This window comes from Lithobates pipiens, unplaced genomic scaffold, assembly GCF_037356315.1.
Source record: "Lithobates pipiens isolate NorthernLeopardFrog02 unplaced genomic scaffold, aLitPip1_a1.2 Scaffold_8, whole genome shotgun sequence".
In the NCBI taxonomy this organism is placed as follows: domain Eukaryota; kingdom Metazoa; phylum Chordata; class Amphibia; order Anura; family Ranidae; genus Lithobates; species Lithobates pipiens.
Genome location: NW_027507903.1, coordinates 342,253,922 through 342,273,349, shown reverse-complemented (window position 1 = coordinate 342,273,349; position 19,428 = coordinate 342,253,922). Strand labels below are relative to the sequence as shown.

Genomic DNA, 19,428 nt, shown 5'->3' with positions numbered 1-19,428 from the left:
TCCAAAATTTAGGTTTTCCTTTCAAAATGTTGAAGAGGAACATTCTAAGATCACTTACATCAAGGAACAAAGTGAACATCTGCAGTAAAAAACGTTCCTAGCTTTCAGCGTGCTTTTCACCGGCAGCCTAACATGTTTCATCTAATTGGATGTCTTCAGAGGCCTCTGGCGATGTCCAATGAGATAAATGTTAGGCTGTTGGTGCTACAAATGTTTACTGCATATGTTCCCTTTTTCTTGATGTAAGTGATCTTAATGTATTTATACTACCATAAGGGCTTAACTAGGATTACTTTATCATTTCCCTGGTGATGTCCTCTTCATAAATGGGAGAATATGTTTATGACTGAATTCAGAATATGTTCACACCTGATGTCGTTGAAATCTATCACTCTGTGTGTAATGAATCTAATGTAATGAGTTTCACTTTTTGAATTACTGAAGTGTGTGTGTGTGTGTGTGTGTGTATAGAGAGATGGAGAGATGGAGAGAGAGATAAACTAGTTTAATTGCATGTTTACTTTTATCTTTAAAAAAAATTAGTAATTCTGTTCTTGTATTTCACAATGCACAAAGCAAATAGGTGACTTGAGCAGTAGTTCCAAATTCAGAGTTAATGGTCCTGTTCGTTTGTTCCTGCACTGCTAATGCTGTTTGCAAAAGTTCATACTTTGCCTACAGTGTCACACGTCAAAATATAGGGGATAACCTAATTTTGTCTTTTTAAAATATTTTTCAGGTGCTAGCTACTGCCTTTGACCCGTATGTTGGTGGAAGGAAATTTGATGATGTTCTGGTTGGCTATTTTTGTGAAGAATTTGGCAAGAAATATAAATTGGATATCAAGTCTAATATTAGGCCTTTGCTGCGACTTGCTCAGGAGTGCGAAAAGCTCAAGAAATTGATGAGTGCAAATGCTTCAGATCTGCCTCTAAATATTGAATGTTTTATGAATGATATTGATGTCTCCGGAACAATGAACAGGTGTTTATCAGTGTGCATATTTCTGAAGCTTGGCCCCTTTTTATTGGTATTTAGTTTTCAAATCAAAGCTCTTGTTTAAGAGTTATATAAGAATTTTTATTTTTTTCCTTTCATCTCGGTCTGATGCTGTAACTGTCTCCTGGTGCCTCTTAAGACTAAGAATAGAGCGATCTAACAGCAGTTAGTTCTCAAAGCTCCCCCAGCAGAGAGATGGTGACTGTAAGTGTATAGGCTGTACAATGGATAGCTCAATCAGATATAGTTGTAACAAGGCACCACATCCCAAATAAGAAGAAATAAAATTGGGAGGGAGGGCACTTTTGAGGTGCCAAAACAAAGGAAACTATAACATGTATAATAAAAAGGTTTTATTGTACATGGGTTAAAGTATAGCAATCCTAGTGATGAACATTTTAAGATTCAGACCAAATTATTCAAGGATTTATTGTATTGCTGTACAAAAACTTTATTCTCGACATGTTTCGCTAGAGTATACAGCTTCTTCGGGAGATTAGTAATTGTCTGTGTACAGAGTAATAACTGCAATATATAAAAAAAATATATATAAATAAGACAAAATGACAGGTCCTGCATAGAAACTGAATAATACCAACAATATATGAAAAACAAAAAAATATATAAAACATACAAAATTGTTTTGGACCAGCTATAGCTACTTCTTCCCCCCCAAAAATTATTTTGGGTCAGTATGTGAACACACCAGGACAACCACAATGCCAAATAGGATATCAGTGTGTCAAAGCAGAACCATTTGAGAATCTAGAAATGTCAAAATATAAATCTGTAATATATACCAAAATAGACTCCCACTGATATCTGCAATGTGAACAAATTAGTTAAAAGGTGATTACCTAGATTGCATACAAAACTGATTTGAGACTTGGAAGCTGTTCATTTCCTTTCTCAACCACTAGAGGGAGCCAGGACATTGTGAAGACAAAGCTGGGAGTATAACTAACAAAAGAAAATCCTTTTATAAAGTCTTGTGGCTCACACCTGCATCTAGTGAAAATATGCAACACTGCATACTGGTTCTTACCTTCTAGCTAAATTAAGCCAAAAGAAACCAGACAGCCTACAGAGAGAAATCATGCGGTGTTCGTCATCAAAGGCATCAGATTGTAATGGCTCCAAATTCAATAGCAAGGCATAACAAAGTTTGCCAGAGCAGTTAGCACAAAAAATAGCCAAGAAAAATTATATAATATAAAGCTTCAATTTATTACCTGGAGACTGCAGAGGTTCGTACAGATCTCCTGGATGGACACATGGAAGATGGTCTTTGCTAATTTAAGCCAGCTCCATGCTGGGCCATTTATAGTCCTCCTACTTGGTAGCAGATGAATCTGCCAATCGGGTGCGGATGTCTTGAGGTGCTGATTGATGGCCATCGGCAATTTTGGAAAGTCTGAAATCATATCAGTGAATACAGCATTGCCCACACTGGACAATAACATTGAGGCAATATAGAAAAAAAGCTGTAAACCACCTGTATCGCACATCTAACTCGCAAAGAAAGGGGAAAACAGTAAAAGTCAAAAACCTTTTATCCGCCAAAGCCCAATACAGCCAACAATAGTATGACCACATTATTCATTAAAGGGCCAGTGTGAAATTTAATCAAAAACCAAAAGGCTCAGCCAATCGGTCAGTTTAAGCCTCCACACATTCATGTTATAGGGTATTTATCAAAGGGCTAGATGGTAGATAGGGGAAAATCGACACTGAGTGCAGCCCTAGAAGTATCAATAAAGATTCTTCCCTATGCAACGCCCGGGTTTCCGTATGACCCCCCCCATCCAAATTTGACAATTACAGCCATACCTGGTGGTCCTAAGCATACAAAGGGCAAGCGGACATTCCAAAACAATTAACAAAAAAATGTACATTATAAATATACTGTACTTAAAGTATATATGAAATTGCAGGCAGAACAACCTATTCATTAAAAATTGAGTTGATGGATATTTACATCAACAACCTTAATGATAACCACCCCTGGTGTATATTGTGTATATCTCAGAACTCCCTGAGCAGAGGGCTGGTGGCTGTAAGTCTTCCCCCCCCCCCCCCTGTGTGCTCACTGGGGAGAGGGAGAGGCGGCCAACTCTCAGGCGTTCAACGGCTCGCTGAGAGGCTGGGCCAGGTGTCGGTTCAGGCATGTGGGCGAATCCTGACTCCATTCTTGTGATGTTGCCCAAGCCTGGACTGGCTCTGTGGCATTAGACAGCAGACTTCAGCTGAACGAACTGCACTCCTGTGAGCTACAGGACAAGTGTAGCAAAACAAGTTTTGGCTGTACTTCTTCTCCTTTTTAAGCGTACATTTATGAATATCATTATGAAATAATATCCACCCCCTAAAATTAACTTTTTAGTCAGCTTGGCTGGATAATATGTAGAACCATACTTTTAACCACTTCTACTGGGCACTTTTACCCTCTTCCTGCCCGGGGCAAATTTCAGATTACAGTGCTGTCATACTTTGAGAATTGTCATGGAACACTGCACCCATGACGTTTTATATAATCCCCCCCCCCCTTTTTTTTTTTTTTTTTTTTTTTTTTGCCAATTAGAGCTTTCTTTTGCTGGTATTTATTTAACCACTCAGAGGTAGAGAGCTCCCACCCGGCCGTATATGTCCATTGGCCGGGTGGGAGCTCTCTACTTCTGAGTGGATGTTCCTGAACGTCCTTCAGAAGGAGTGGGATCGCGATCCCGATGCGCTCGTGTCACCCGGACACGGCGCATCTCGGATCCGCAGGAGGGCTCTGTGATTGGCCCTCCTGATCACATGACGGCCGTGTCCAATCATGGCCGTTGTGATGTAAACAAACAGCCAGTTGCTAGGCAATTGGCTCCTCCTCTCCTCACACAGAAGTAATCGCTGAGGAGAGGAGAGCAGATCGCTGCAGCCGGCTGATGATCAGTGAGTATGAGCTGTTTTTTTACAGCTTTTTACTCCCTGATCACCAGCCTAGTGTAAACACACAACACACCACACAGTATAAACACAATGTCCCCAAAACATACATGTCCCTAATAATAAAAACATGTCCCCCACATATGTCCTACTAAAATCACATGTCCCAATGACTATCTGTACACATGTCCGTGATCACCTGCAAACATATGTACATGATCATTTGCGTCTGTATGTCCGTGATCACACAAATCAATTATATACTTAACCAAATTTTTTTACCAAAGACATGTAGCAGAATACATTTTGGCTTAAATTTATGACAAAATTTTATTTTATTTTTTTTTTTCTCCAAATTTTCACTCTTTTTTCGCTTGTATCACAAAAAATAAAAAATGGAGTAATTAATAAATAACACCAAAATAAAGCTCTATTTGTGCAAACAAAATAACAATTTAATTTGGGTACAGAGTAGCATGACCACGCAATTGTCATTGAAATTGTGAGAACGATGAAAGCTGAAAATTGGGCTGGGAAGGAAGGGGGCGAAAGTGCCCTGTATTGTAGTGGTTAATCACCACTGGTCGTTTTAGCCCAAAAAAAAAGACTGAATATTTTGGGGGGAAAAAAGTGTTCTGATGGTGTAAATAAATATGTGCTGTCAAAATTGCTGGATACTGGCTCTCCTCTACTCGCGCTGTAACAGCAGGTGAGGAAAGGAATGCCTGGCAAGTTTTTGTTTACATGTGATCAGCTGTGATTGGACGTGGTAAAGGTCTGCTGTGATTACCCTTTACGGCCATCTGTGATCAGCTGTGTTCCTAAGAAAACGATCAGTGTGCCGGTTGCAGGCGTGGTTCTGGGAGGATATCCATGGACACCCTCCCAGAATGAGCCACTCTGTAGTGGTCTTTCAGCTATAGCACAGTCATGAAGTGGTTAAAGTGTCCCCTCTTCAATCCCAAAGCCGAAATAAACAGTAATTTTCTCCAGCATTTGTATCCATTAAAGTTTAAAGCCAGCCCTTAAAATACTTAAACCTGCTCTCACTCCTGCTCTAAGCCTATTTTAACACCACCATGTAAAGGAATAATCTCTATAATACTTGCCTATGGTGAAGGTTCTTTAGTCCGGTCACATGACTGGATCCAGCGCCAGCATCAGTGTAGAGGTGGGACAACAGATGCCCTATTGTAAGTCTGTGGGTGATGGCTCTGCAGATGTTGGTGATCTCTCCTATTCACTGAAACTGGAGCTCCCTCAGTATAGCAAAGTATACACCCCTTTCCTTTCACAGGGTACTTAAAATAGGGATGGGAGCAGGTTTAAGTTTAGTTGGGATTAGAATGAACTTCTACATCAATACAAATAGTCTAGCAATGCAGTCTGGAGCAACTCCACAAATGGCACAAAGACATAGATGGGATAAGAGGCTGATGCAAATTAAAGTAAACCTGGCCAATTCTTTTTACTTAGTCTGGTTGGAAAAAGACACAAGTCTATCCAGTTATTATACTCAGAACTGTAGTGCAAGATATAAGAAGCTGAAGATGTGTAAATCTCAACTTGTCTTGTTAAAGCTTAGCTTGGTGCCACACTCCTTGTCTGTCTGAGCTTGTCTGTCCACATTAAAGGACCAGTAGGGATGCTCAGGGAAGAGGCAGAGCCCAACGTAAACTTTAGAAAAATCAAGAATTTTGTTTTTGAAGTAGAATTTAAACAAAATTTGATTAGGCTAGTCTTTAAATGCAGACGAGTCAGACTACTGTCTGTCTCTTCTGCATTAAAGTTTCTTACCTACAAATTGGTGTATAATTTCAGCATCTGCCAAGATGACTGAATTCCCATGTGGGAGTAATGTTCTCTAAAGCCCAGTCAATCAAAACTGCTGATGCCACAGCACTGGAGTGAAAAAGGGATATACAGTAGCACTGCTTATAAAGAAGTAGTAAACACACAACCAAAAATTGTATGAGACAAACTACTACAGCTTACCGATCATTTGACTTTGGTGGCTGCGTCAGTTTTCAAGCAGTTTTTTTATTTTGTATAAACAAACAAGATGTATTTATTTTTTTTCTTCATTTTTAAAGGGGTCACTTTGAAGAAATGTGTGATAGCCTTTTGTCGCGAATTGAAGGCCCTCTGCGCAGCATCTTGGAGCAAACCAGTAAGTAATGAACTGTGGAGGCATAGTTTACTCCTTAGCTAGCCTCTGAACAAGTTTAGTTTATAAAAGAGAAAAGGTTATGACAAATTGGGATTGGGAAATCGCCAAAAGGCACCACTACTAGCTTTGTGGTTCCATGCCGTTTAGCACAGGACCAGGAAGCTAGCAGTGATCACTGTGATTTCCAGCTTCCCTGGGGATCAGCCAGGTATGGCACGTGCATGGCTAATTTGCACTAAGCTGGACCAATGAAACTTTTTTTTTTTTTTTTTTTTTTTTTAATCAAGAAAACGTTTATTGAGCATAATAGAAAGGAAAACCTAATCAAGTGCAGGGTGCAACATGCACCAAATACAAGGATATTACAGCTGACACTTGTTATGGATAGTACATAGACATTTCTTCACTGTTCTTGATGTAACAAGGAGCCCGGGCAATGGAGACCACAAGTATACTCTGTGTAAGACAGCCTCGAGGGTACAAGGAGAGCCTTACCACCGTGGCTGGTGACCCCCAGGTCATCTGCAAAACATAGGGGTTGGTGCCACTCGGGTGAGATGGTGACTGGGCGGTCCCAGGTCATTCCCAGTCTGTGCAGGTGGTTGAATCCCCCACCCACCTGTCCCATATTTTGTTAAACTTATTCGGGCAGCCTCTGTGTTTGTACAACACCCTTTTGTATGGAAGGGTAGCATTGACTGCCGCCTTCCATTGCTGGATGGTGGGGGGTGTCGAGCTAATCCAGGTGCGGGCAATCTGCATCCTGACAAGGTATAACGATTCCTGTAGGAAGATGGTTAGGTTCCTCGCCTCCTCAGGTAGAGGGAGGATGCCGAGTAAACATTGGCAGGGGCACAGTGACAGGGGGGGGGACCCATTTGGTCATGGAGAAATTAGACAACTGCGAGCCAATATTCCTGGAGTTTGGGAGATGACCATAGTAGGTGGTAACCGCACTTGGGGCATGACAGGCTATAAACCTGGACAGGCGAGTGGGGGTGAGGATCTATGGAGCATTGGAGCCTTTCCAACAGTTTTAGGGGAGACTGTCCTGGAGGTGGTCAAAGCGATTTCCCAATCCCCGTTCTCCACTGCCCCAATATCCACCTCCCATCTAGACTTGAGTCGGTACGCCCGTGAGGTGGCCACTGGCGTTATCAAAAGGTTGTAAAAGGAGATCATCCTCTTGGGGTCTTGGCCGTGGACCACACTCACAAACGGTAGCGACCCAAGTCTGGGGACGGAGTCTCCGAACTGGGAGCTGAGAGCGTGGCGAAGCTGGAGATAGCGAAAAAGCATTCGGTCGGGGAGGCCAAACTCATCCTTCAGAGCTTGGAACGGTCTAATTATTCCATTATCAAGGACTTGATAAAGGAAAAGGATTCCCTTAACTATCCATTGGGAGCGGTCCGGGATTGTGTGTAGTTCAGGGAGCAGGGGATTATCCCAGAGGGGTGTACGAGTGTGGAGTTCGGGGGCCCCGGTGATGGTCATAGCTTGTTGCCAGATTGTGCAGTGATGGGACAGCATGGTGCTCTTGGGGATGAGGGATCCCCGGGCACCTCACATGAGTATTCGAAATGGGTGAGCGACCTGGTCGACATGGGGGGGGAGCACATCAAAGTAGTGTAGCGGTCTCTGTCTGCTTGGTTGTAATAGTAGAAATGTGACAACTGGGAGGCAACATAGTAGAGGAAAAGGTCCGGTAGGGCAGTGCCGCCTAGATGGGCAGGGCATGTCAGAGTACTCCATGAGAGTTTGTGGTGGGACGCGCCCCACACAAACGCGTTAAAAAGGGCCTCCATGGACTTGAAGGTCCTAAGGGAAATGCATAAGGGGGCCTGCCAGAACAAATGGAGCAGCTTGGGGAGAAGAATCATCTTGACCAGGTTTACGTGGCCCATCACCCCAATGGGGAGGTGGGACCACACCTGGGTTTTGGCTTTAAGGAGAGTAAACGGGGGTTCTATATTGAGAGCAACGTAGTCAACTAATGTTCTCGAGCACTGCACACCCAGGTATTTTATCTGACTCGTTCTGACCAAGGGAAGCGCCGCCTGGGCCGCAGACTGGGCGCCCGGGTTAAGTGGAAGGATTTGGAATTTGGACCAGTTGATTTGCAATCCTGAGTATTCCCCAAACTGCTCTATTAACCGCAGAGCCGCCGCAAGGGAAAGGCCCAGGTCCTTGAAGTATAGTAGCATGTCATCCGCGTAGGGGTTTGTCAGGGAGCCCGAGCGGAGTCCTTTAATGTGCGGATGATCCCGGATAGAGATAGCCAGCGGTTCGACTGCCAGGGCATATAGGAGGGGGGATAATGGGCACCCTTGGCGAGTGTCCCTAGACAGGGGTAAAGGGTCGGAGACCCTACCGTTGACCTGAATCCGGGCAGTGGGAGCCTGATAAATTTAGGGCCAAAGCCAAATCTGCTCAGGCATTCCCATAAGTAGCTCCATTGGAATGCCTTTGCGGCGTCTAGGCTTGCCACTCCCCGCGATCCAGTGTTGTCATGATTGGCCTGCGGAGATTAATGGCGGTGTTCTTGTTGGGCATGAACCCAGTCTGATCCGGGTGGATCAGGCTGAGTATGACTTTGTTGAGTCGCAGGGCAATAATTTTAGCTAAGATTTTTACGTCCAGCTGCAGGAGCGATATGGGGTGTTAGGACTCCGGGTAGAGGGGTCTTTACCAGGCTTTGGGATAAGGACGATGAGGGCCTCTCCCATAGATGCAGGGAGAGGCGCCGTGTCAAATATGTGAGTGTAGAGTGTTAGCAGTTTCAGAATGAGGATTTCGTGGAATTGTGTGTAGAACTCCAGGGGCAAGCCATCTGAGCACGGTGCCTTGGAGGGTGGGAGTTGAGCAAATGCTTCGGCAATGCAATCTGAGGTGATGGGAGCTTCTAGGAGGTATTTTTGAGCCCGAGTGAGGGTGGGAAAGTTGATGTTGCAAAGGAATTGGGCGAGCTCAGCCTGCGTGTGGTGCGCTGTAGAGGTGTATAGTTTGGAATAGAATTGTTTGGATTCCTATGCCACTAAGTCGGGGTCCGAGGTCACGTTCCCAGCCGCAGTCCAGAGTCGGACCACTAAGGGGGGGTGGCTATGGTCCAGGTGGGCCATATAGGCTAACGCAGGGGTTGACAAATTTGCTTTGAATTTAGGAGCCAGTTAAAAAAGTTAGGAGCCAGTTTTTTTTTTTTCAGCTCTTGGGGTAAGGCCACTCATTTTCACCCCCTATCCCTAACTCACAATGGAGCACCCAGTCAATAACTCCATTGAAATGCTGTTACATCAGGGGTATGGGCTGACCAGAAAGAGTAAGGCTGGCAACAGATGGAACTGGCAGGTGGCACTGGTTGCCACTGGAAGGCACATGGAACTGCCAGATGGCACCGGCAGGTGACACTGGTTGGAACTGGCAGGTGACACTGGTTGGAACTGGCAGGTGACACTGGTTGGAACTGGCAGGTGACACTGTTTGGCACTGGCAGGTGACACTGTTTGGCACTGGCAGGTGACACTGGTTTGGCACTGGCAGGTGACACTGGTTTGGCACTGGCAGGTGGCCCTGGTTTGGCACTGGCAGGTGGCCCTGGTTTGGAAGTGGCAGGTGGCCCTGGTTTGGAAGTGGCACTAGTTGTCACTGGCAGATGGCACTGATTGGCGGTGGCACTAGTTGGCACTGGCACTGATTGGCGGTGGCACTGGCAGGTGGCACTGGTTGGCATTGGCAGGGGGCACTGGTTGGTGGCACTGATTGGCACTAGCACTGGGTGGTGGTTGCAGGTGGTATTGATTGGCGATGGCACTGATTTGTGGTGGCAGGTGGCACTGATTGGCGGTGGCAGATGGCACTGGTTGCCGCTAGCAGGTGGCACTGATTGGTGGTGGCACTGATTGGCGGTGGCACTGGTTGGTGGCACTGGTTGGTGGTGGCAGGTGGTATTGATTGGCGGTGGCACTGACTGGCAGGTGGCACTGGTTGGCGCTGGCACTGATTGGCGGTGGCAGGTTGCAGGTGGTATTGGAGGTGGCACTGGTTGGCACTAGCAGGTGGCACTGATTAGCACTGGCAGGTTTCACACGGAGCACTCTGTTACTGAAATGTAACAGAGGAGCTGTCAGAATTGAGCTTAATGTCAGGAATGGGCGGGACCCTGCCGGGGTGTGAAACTGACAAGTAACAGAGGCGGATATGTCAGATTTCAGCCTGATGTCGGGGTGGGCGGGACCCGGCCGGGGTGGGCGGGACTCAGCAGCTATCAAACACCAGCCAACAATTGGGCTGCTTAAGAAAAGGGGCGGGCCACATACACGTAGCGGCCCGCCCAGATCCCATTGGCTGGTGTTTGATAGCTGCTGGGTCCCGCCCCCACTCCGGCCGGGTCCCGCCCACCCCGACATCAGGCTGACAGATCCTCCTCTCTCCATTGCTTGTCAGTTTCACACTCAGCGCGGCGCTGCTGAGTGTGGAGGAGGGAGGACGACGGCAGTCAGTGTTAATGCTGCTGCATGTCTGGGGCATCGATAGTGAGTGGGCTGGTGGCAGCTTAGGCGCCAGGTCGCGATTTCTGGTCGCATTGGCGACCTGGCGCCTGGGGTTTGTCGAACGGTTTACCTACCCGCTCGCCGTGCTCCAAAATGCATTGTCTACTAAAGAACATACCCTGTTTCGCCTTTTCGAAATGTAGATGATCAGCTAACCTAGATTGTAAGCAAATAAGGGAGGCATTGGCTGCTGAGGGGTCCGTGAGGAATATTTGTTCAAGGGAGTTCAGTCTCTCTTTGGCTTGTATCACTACCAGTTTGGAAGTGGCCTTGTGCCTGTTTAAGCTCCATGCCAGGCTGATCATGTCTACACGCATAAACGCTTCCCAGACCGACCCCCGTGGACGCGGTGTCCAGATTAGTGCGGAAAAAATTGACCCACTACCTCTGCACAACCTCCAGCTCCGGCAAGACCGTAAGCCAAAACGGGTTCAATCTCCATATACAAGGAGGCGCAGCTGAATGCAGCCTCAGCGTCCGCCAGTAGGGAGAGTGATCCGATGGGCACCCTGGTGTCAAAGCCCACCTCCAAGAGGTCAGGCAGCAGGGCAGGGGAGAGCAGGGCCATGTCCATACGAGACATAGCCAGCCGCGAGGGGGTAAAACAAGAGCAAGCTACTTTAGTCCCGGTATTTATGTCTCCATGAGTCTGTCATGGCTAGTTCCACCGCAAATTTACTGAATCTAATAGTATATAGGGGGGAGACATCGGGTTAGTCAACTTAAGTCTGTCCGGGCTTGGGTTGATTGTCATGTTAAAGTCGCCTATCCAGATTACAGGCACTGTGGGAAATTTGGTCATGAAAGTGAGCCCCTCCTGTAAAGCATGAAATTGGAAAGGTGGCGGAATGTAAAATGCCATAAGAAGCGCCTCCAGTCCACCAACGGTGGCGTGAAGGAACAGGAACCTACCCTGTGGATCAGACTGCAGGTCGTGTAATTGAAACTGTACAGTTTTGGTAATTAAAATGGCGATACCGGGCGAGCTGGAGGTGTATGGGGCTCTGTACATCCAGCCCACCCAGGTTTTTTTTTTTTAAGCGCCCGCTGGGATTTACCCGTAAGGTGAGTCTCGACCAGGACTGAGATGTCCACTCGCAAGCGTTTATGGTGGGTAAGGATAGCCAAGCGCTTGGGTTTGGCGCCAAGACCCCGGACATTCCAGGTGGTTATTTTGAGCGAAGCCATGAGACGCCAAAATAGATATAGACCCGCAGTCGGATCTAACAATCAGAGTCTCAGGCGCGTACAACACAGCAACTCCCCCGAAATCCACACTAGTACCCCAAGAACATGTTGCACATAATATGACAGCTGTAAATAACGTTTTATACAAAACATAGAAACTTCTGTAACTGTGCCTACTCTGGGCCAGCATGGCAGAACATTTGAACGATCACTCTCCACAGCTGTGGTAGTGATAGCTGGCCAGGGAAACATACCATTAATGGGCGGTAATAGAGACAACTGCAGAGCACACAGCTTGGTAAATTGGAAGGTGTGCAGTAGGCAGAGAGAGTGTCTGTTTAGTGTCTGAGAGAACAAGAGGATGGATATTGCGGGGGGGGGAGGGGGGGGTCCATAAGTCAAGAGGTGTGGGAGGGTGGGGGACAGGGCCATCCATACGTGACTAACGGGCCAAGTGTTCAGCCGAAGGGTCCATGCAGCATCAGGGGACCTGCACGGGTGGAAGGATGGGGGGGAGGTGGGGGCAGAGAAGAAAAGGGTAGATAGATACACATTCAGGTGTCAGGGCGAACAGTCACATTCTGCGTCCTTGGGTGCAACCCGCAGCAGCCGCTGGGGAGTGGAGGAGGTGAAGATCAAGGGCAAGCGGGGCCCACCGCCTCTTGCCATTCCTGCCGAGACAGGTCGGCCGCAGGGTCGCTTAGAGAAAGCTGTCCGGGGGGGCAGCACCGTGGGGAAGCTCAGGGGGCACAGAACACAGAGCTGTATAGGATTAAGGGTCACAAATGCAAACATTGGAGTGAGCTCTGGGATGGGGGTTCCCGTGACTCCAGAGGAGGGGGAGGTGAGTAGCCGGGGTATAGACAGAGAGGTGAACACTCGCAGTTAAGGGTAAGCAGGCCCGGTCCAAGTCCCCCAGTGCAGGTCGTGGAGGTTGCAGATGGCCGCGGGGTGGAGGTGGCAGTGGTCAGTGATGAGCAGGGCCCGCCGCTTCATGTTCCAGCCAAGACAGGACAGCAGCGGGGTCTTCAAAGAACTGTGCCTTGCCATGTCGGATCACCCGGAGCCGTGCAGGAAACGGCATTGCATACGGCAGATGGTGGATGCGCAGCTGACGCTTGGCCTCCGTGAATTGCGCTCGCTTCCTCTGTACTTCAGCGAAAAAATCTGGGAACACAGCGACCGTGGCATTACCGACCGGTATATTCCCCCGTTCCTGGGTGAGGCGTAGCATGGTGTCCTGGTCCCTATAATTGAGCAGCTTGGCTATGAAGGTCCGTGGGGGTGCGCCAGCTGGCGGAGGGCGAGCTGCTAGGCGATGGGCTCACTCAATCACGAACGTGGAGGAGAAGGACTCCCTGCCAAAGGTCTTGATGAGGAGGTTCTCAAGATATGAAGGGGGGTCAGAGCCCTCAGACCGCTCCGGGAGTCCCACAAACATAAGGTTACACCTGCTGAGTCTGTTTTCCATGTCGACCTGTTTATGGAGGATGACACTGAGCTGATGCTGCAATCGTTCCGTGGAGGTCTGCAATGGAGGTATGTCCGCCTTCACGTGGCTCACCCTGCGCTCGGTTTCGGATACCCTGTCCCTCAGCTTCTGGATGTCTTGCCGAATGAGGGATATGTCAATTTTTACCTCAATCTTCAAGGTAAGTGTAGTTTGACACATAGACACGGCATCAAGGATTTTAGCGGTGTCGCCAGAGAGGGGCTCCTCCGTGGACCGGGCAGATCCGGCGCCATCTTTCTCCTCAATGTCCTGACCCTCATGGCGGTGTTTAGCCAGCTTGGCTATAGCTTCAGAGGTCCGCTTCGGTAGCGACATGAGGGCTGGAATGAGCGCAGGTACCTCGAGTGATGGTACAGCTTGCTTCTGGTGGAAATCCCCCGAAGGATAGGGTAGAAGGATGATATCTCAGACGGAGCGCTCACTCTGCATGACCTACGCCATGAAGCTCTAGGCCACGCCCCGGACCAATGAAACTTTACAAAATACTCCATCTAAAGCTCAGCTTTATAGAGGGATTCCACCTAAAAAAAAAAAAAAAATTATTAAAAGCCAGCAGCTATAAATACTACAGCTGCTGACTTGAAATGGACACTCACCTGTCCCGGGTTCCAGCCATGCTGAGGCCGATCGATCTCTCGGCTGCTGCCGTCACCATTCTAGGTGAGGGAATCAGGAAGTGAAGCGAATCGGCTTCACTTCCCGGTTCCCTACTGCGCATGCGCGAGTCGCGCAGCGCAATAGTAATTGTCCGCGCTGTCACTGGGACCCGTGTGTCCCAGCAGACAGCGCGGCAGGACAGGAAATGACTTGCTCGGAAGTGGGTGTAAATACCTGTCTTTGACAGGTATCTCCACCCCCCTCCCCCCCTGTAAGGTGCCAATTGTGACACCGGAGGGGGGGAGGGTTCCGATCAGCGGAAGTTCCACTTTAGGGTGGAACCCCGCTTTTAAATCTGACAAGATGTGAGCATAACTAAACACTAGACATTTATACTGTCCTTTGGGGTGATGAACCCTGTTTTAGTAATTTTCACCTACTTTTTTTTTTTTTTTATGTCTCCATAGAGCTCAAGAAAGAAGATATTTATGCAGTAGAGATAGTTGGGGGTGCTACACGTATCCCTGCTGTTAAAGAACGGATAATACGATTCTTTGGTAAAGAAATCAGCACAACGTTGAATGCTGATGAAGCTGTAGCCAGGGGCTGTGCGTTACAGGTAAGAGTCATTGCTATGTGTATTGTAGACTGTGGAGATATACATTTTTATATATAGTTATCTGGCCCTTTGAAAGTGTATTTGATATCTAATATATTGTAAAATACTGCATGTGACCATGCATGCTTACACCACAAGGCGGGACTTTGCCTTTCTGATCTTTGGGTGCAGAAAAAAAAGGCCAGGGGGGGCATACTGTGAAAACCTAGGTTTTATCTTCTTCAGCGCTCCCCACTGGCCCTGGCTATGTCTGGTTCGCTAACATAGTTACATAGTTACATAGTTAGTCAGGTTGAAAAAAGACACAAGTCCATCCAGTTCAACCAAAAAAAATAAAATAAAAATAAAATAAAGATAAATAAAATATACTATACACATATACACACATACATATACCAGCCCATATACCCAATTCTATACCCACAGTTGATCCAGAGGAAGGCAAAAAACCCCAGCAGAGCATGATCCAATTTGCTAAAGCAGGGGAAAAAATTCCTTTCTGATCCCCCGAGAGGCAATCGGATTTTCCCCGGATCAACTTTACCTATAAATTTTAGTACCCAGTTATATTACGTACACTTAGGAAATAATCCAGGCCTTTCTTAAAGCAATCCACTGAGCTGGCCATAACCACCTCTGCAGGGGGTCTATTCCACATTTTCACAGCTCTTACTGTGAAGAAACCTTTCCGTATTTGGAGATGAAATCTCTTCTCCTCTAGACGTAAAGAGTGCCCCCTTGTCCTCTTTGTTGACTTTAAAGTGAATAACTCGACACCAAGTTCCCTATATGGACCCCTTATATATTTGTACATGTTGATCAAATCCCCCCTTAATCTCCTCTTATCAAGAGTGAATAAATTCAGTTCCTGAATTTATATTTATATTGTATTGTCACAATATGATAGAGATGCAGGGAACCCATATTTCCTTGTCACCCAGTGCACATCTGTACCACAATTCACAACCTGGAAGTAACACCTGGTATTACTTCTGGGTAGCGCAGGAGTAAACGGGGAATGCAAATTTCCTGAGTCTCTGGATGGCTGCAACGAAAAACGCATGTATTAGTTCAGCAAGTCTCAACTATTTCACGGCACCCTTTAAAGGTGTGCAAAATCACAAGGCACCTTGGTTCTGAACTGTATTTATTGCACTGGATGATGCCATCCTCTCCTGTGCAGGACATGGGGCGGGGCCTGAGTTCCCCTTTTACATCAGTGTCCCATTATCACATAGGAGTCAGCCCCTTCACATTTGGGTGGTGTCTCCCCCCCCCCCCTCCACATTTGGTTGGTGTCTCTCCCCCCCTCCACATTTGGTTGGTGTCTCTCCCCCCCCCCCCCCTCCACATTTGGTTGGTGTCTCTCCCCCCCTCCACATTTGGTTGGTGTCTCTCCCCCCCTCCACATTTGGTTGGTGTCTCTCCCCCCCCTCCACATTTGGTTGGTGTCTCTCCCCCCCCTCCACATTTGGTTGGTGTCTCTCCCCCCCCTCCACATTTGGTTGGTGTCTCTCCCCCCCTCCACATTTGGTTGGTGTCTCTCCCCCCCTCCACATTTGGTTGGTGTCTCTCCCCCCCTCCACATTTGGTTGGTGTCTCTCCCCCCTCCACATTTGGTTGGTGTCTCTCCCCCCCTCCACATTTGGTTGGTGTCTCTCCCCCCCCTCCACATTTGGTTGGTGTCTCTCCCCCCCTCCACATTTGGTTGGTGTCTCTCCCCCCTCCACATTTGGTTGGTGTCTCTCCCCCCCTCCACATTTGGTTGGTGTCTCTCCCCCCCTCCACATTTGGTTGGTGTCTCTCCCCCCTCCACATTTGGTTGGTGTCTCTCCCCCCTCCACATTTGGTTGGTGTCTCCCCCCCCTCCACATTTGGTTGGTGTCTCTCCCCCCCTCCACATTTGGTTGGTGTCTCTCCCCCCCTCCACATTTGGTTGGTGTCTCTCCCCCCCTCCACATTTGGTTGGTGTCTCTCCCCCCTCCACATTTGGTTGGTGTCTCTCCCCCCTCCACATTTGGTTGGTGTCTCTCCCCCCCTCCACATTTGGTTGGTGTCTCTCCCCCCCTCCACATTTGGTTGGTGTCTCTCCCCCCTCCACATTTGGTTGGTGTCTCTCCCCCCTCCACATTTGGTTGGTGTCTCTCCCCCCTCCACATTTGGTTGGTGTCTCTCCCCCCTCCACATTTGGTTGGTGTCTCTCCCCCCTCCACATTTGGTTGGTGTCTCTCCCCTCCTCCACATTTGGTTGGTGTCTCTCCCCCCCCTCCACATTTGGTTGGTGTCTCTCCCCCCCCCCCCCCCCTCCACATTTGGTTGGTGTCTCTCCCCCCCCCCCCTCCACATTTGGTTGGTGTCTCTCCCCCCCCCCCCTCCACATTTGGTTGGTGTCTCTCCCCCCCCCCCCCCCCCTCCACATTTGGTTGGTGTCTCTCCCCCCCCCCCCTCCACGTTTGGTTGGTGTCTCTCCCCCCCCCCCCCCCCCTCCACGTTTGGTTGGTGTCTCTCCCCCCCCCTCCACGTTTGGGTGGTGTCTCTCCCCCCCCCTCCACGTTTGGGTGGTGTCTCTCCCCCCCTCCACGTTTGGGTGGTGTCTCTCCCCCCCCTCCACGTTTGGTTGGTGTCTCTCCCCCCCCCTCCACATTTGGTTGGTGTCTCTCTCCCCCCCCCCCCCTCCACATTTGGTTGGTGTCTCTCTCCCCCCCCCCCCTCCACATTTGGTTGGTGTCTCTCTCCCCCCCCCCCCCCTCCACATTTGGTTGGTGTCTCTCTCTCCCCCCCCCCCTCCACATTTGGTTGGTGTCTCTCTCCCCCCCCCCCTCCACATTTGGTTGGTGTCTCCCCCCCCCCTCCACATTTGGTTGGTGTCTCTCCCCCCCCCTCCACATTTGGGTGGTGTCTCTCCCCCCCCCCCCCCTCCACATTTGGGTGGTGTCTGCCCCCCATCCTCCTTTGCATTTGGGTCGCCCCTGCCCTTTCACAATAGGGTCTGCAACTTCACATCAGCATTCCCCCATCATGGCAGTACATGTAGTAGATCTGGAGCAGGACTTCCATCTTCTTAAAAATTCTCACTCTGGTGTCCTGTTTCCGTGGTGCAGTCAGGTTGGCTGCGAGCACCTTATAAACAAATGACAGGGTGTGTCCTGGTCTGCCTTCTTGCACCATGAAAACAAATAGCATGTCACTGTGCAGCCATCCTAACATGGCCTTATCTAGGCTGCGCACTGTTTCCTACCCCCTACTTCCTGAGACCAACGTCACTGGTCTTCTTCAGGGTGGCACATCTGTTATCTGGGGGGTCATGGCCCACCCCCCCTTAGATCCAACCCCTTTGCACTAAATAATTTGAGTAGTTGTATGGTTTACTAACAAACAAATAGAAAATTATGTAAGGTTGTGCCTGTTTGCTATAATTCAATTAATGAAGTCAATGCTGAGTGTTCTGTAAGAAGGTAGTAATTTTCTGACTTTTTGTTTGCCCCTCTCGTAGTGTGCCATTCTATCCCCAGCCTTTAAAGTTCGAGAGTTTTCCATTACTGATCTTGTACCATACCCAATATCGCTGAAATGGAATTCTCCAGCAGAGGAAGGTCTTAGGTAAGGGTTCTTTACACTTTTGTCCACTTAATTGTAAAAAATGGATGTGGCTCTGTTCATGTACTTACGTTCATTTTATTTTATTTTTTTATTTTTTTGCAGCGATTGTGAGGTGTTTCCCAAGAACCACGCAGCTCCCTTCTCCAAAGTGCTAACCTTTTACAGAAAAGAACCTTTCACTTTGGATGCTTACTATAGTGCACCCAAAGAACTGCCCTATCCAGACCCCTCCTTAGGTAAAAAATGAATACAATATTTCTTGGGTTCAGATGATACGAGTGCTGGACTGTATAAGCGAGGTCTATGATCTTTATGTACATGTTTTCTAAAGCAGGTGTTTAATGGGGATGGGCATGGTGGTTTTTTTTTTTTTTTTTTTTTTTTTATATTGCTTATTTTGCTCTATATTCTGTGAAGTAGCTGCATGTGTTACAATCACTCTAAGGTCCCCTGCTGCCCCAGTTCACATCCATAGCCTTCCAAATTTCTTGCTGTATCCTGTACTGGGCTTAGTTTGTGACACTTGTCAGGAAAACTAGGTGCTGAATTTCCAAGAGGCAAGGGTGGGGTCGGGCTTGGCTAGTATTTTTCTGGCACTGAGAGGGGACACTAAAGTGCCAGCAAGAGCTAAGAACTTGTGATGCCTGCTAAAATGCTGCTGCTACAAAGTACAGGCTTATTTTACGGATGCAGCCTTTTCCATGTTTTTTTTTGGCAGGTCAGTTCCATGTACAGAAGGTTATTCCTCAAGCTGATGGCTCCAGTTCCAAAGTGAAGGTGAAAGTCCGTGTAAACGTCCATGGTATATTTAGTGTTTCTAGTGCGTCTCTTGTTGAAGTCCATAAAACAGATGATTCTGAGGAACCAATGGAAACTGACCAAACTGCAAAAGAGGAGGAGGTATTGCTGCATATTTTGTTCCTTTTCCTGCACTAGAGTACTTGAATTTTGTGCAGAAGCAAGTCATGCATATACTTATTACATGTTTCTGCACATTTTTTTTTTTATAGAAAATGCAAGTTGATCTAGAGGAGCCCAAACAAGAAGAAGCTCAGCCCACACAAGCAGAAACCAAATCTAATCCTGAAGAAATGGAGGTGCATAAAATAATTTGTTTTGTTGTAGTTGCTCTGCAGATCAGCCAGAGTGGAGCTCTGGTTATCTTTATCATGATTGCAGTATTTTTGAGTTACTGGTAACTCCTTAGGTTTTTTTTTTTTTTTTTTTTTTTTAGATTACTGAGTAGATCAGTTTGTGTAGGGGTCGA

At 47.7% G+C, this 19,428-nt stretch overlaps 1 protein-coding gene across 1 annotated transcript in view; it reads left to right on the top strand.

The window, feature by feature from the left end:
* Positions 1-19,428, top strand: part of HSPA4 (heat shock protein family A (Hsp70) member 4) — a 91,721-nt gene that overhangs the window by 45,219 nt on the left and 27,074 nt on the right. The window contains exons 7-13 of the mRNA XM_077473146.1: positions 740-984; positions 6,021-6,097; positions 14,410-14,561; positions 18,055-18,161; positions 18,264-18,397; positions 18,880-19,061; positions 19,172-19,258. Of these exons, the coding sequence (XP_077329272.1) occupies positions 740-984; positions 6,021-6,097; positions 14,410-14,561; positions 18,055-18,161; positions 18,264-18,397; positions 18,880-19,061; positions 19,172-19,258 (984 nt within the window). The remainder of the gene's footprint in view (positions 1-739; positions 985-6,020; positions 6,098-14,409; positions 14,562-18,054; positions 18,162-18,263; positions 18,398-18,879; positions 19,062-19,171; positions 19,259-19,428) is intronic.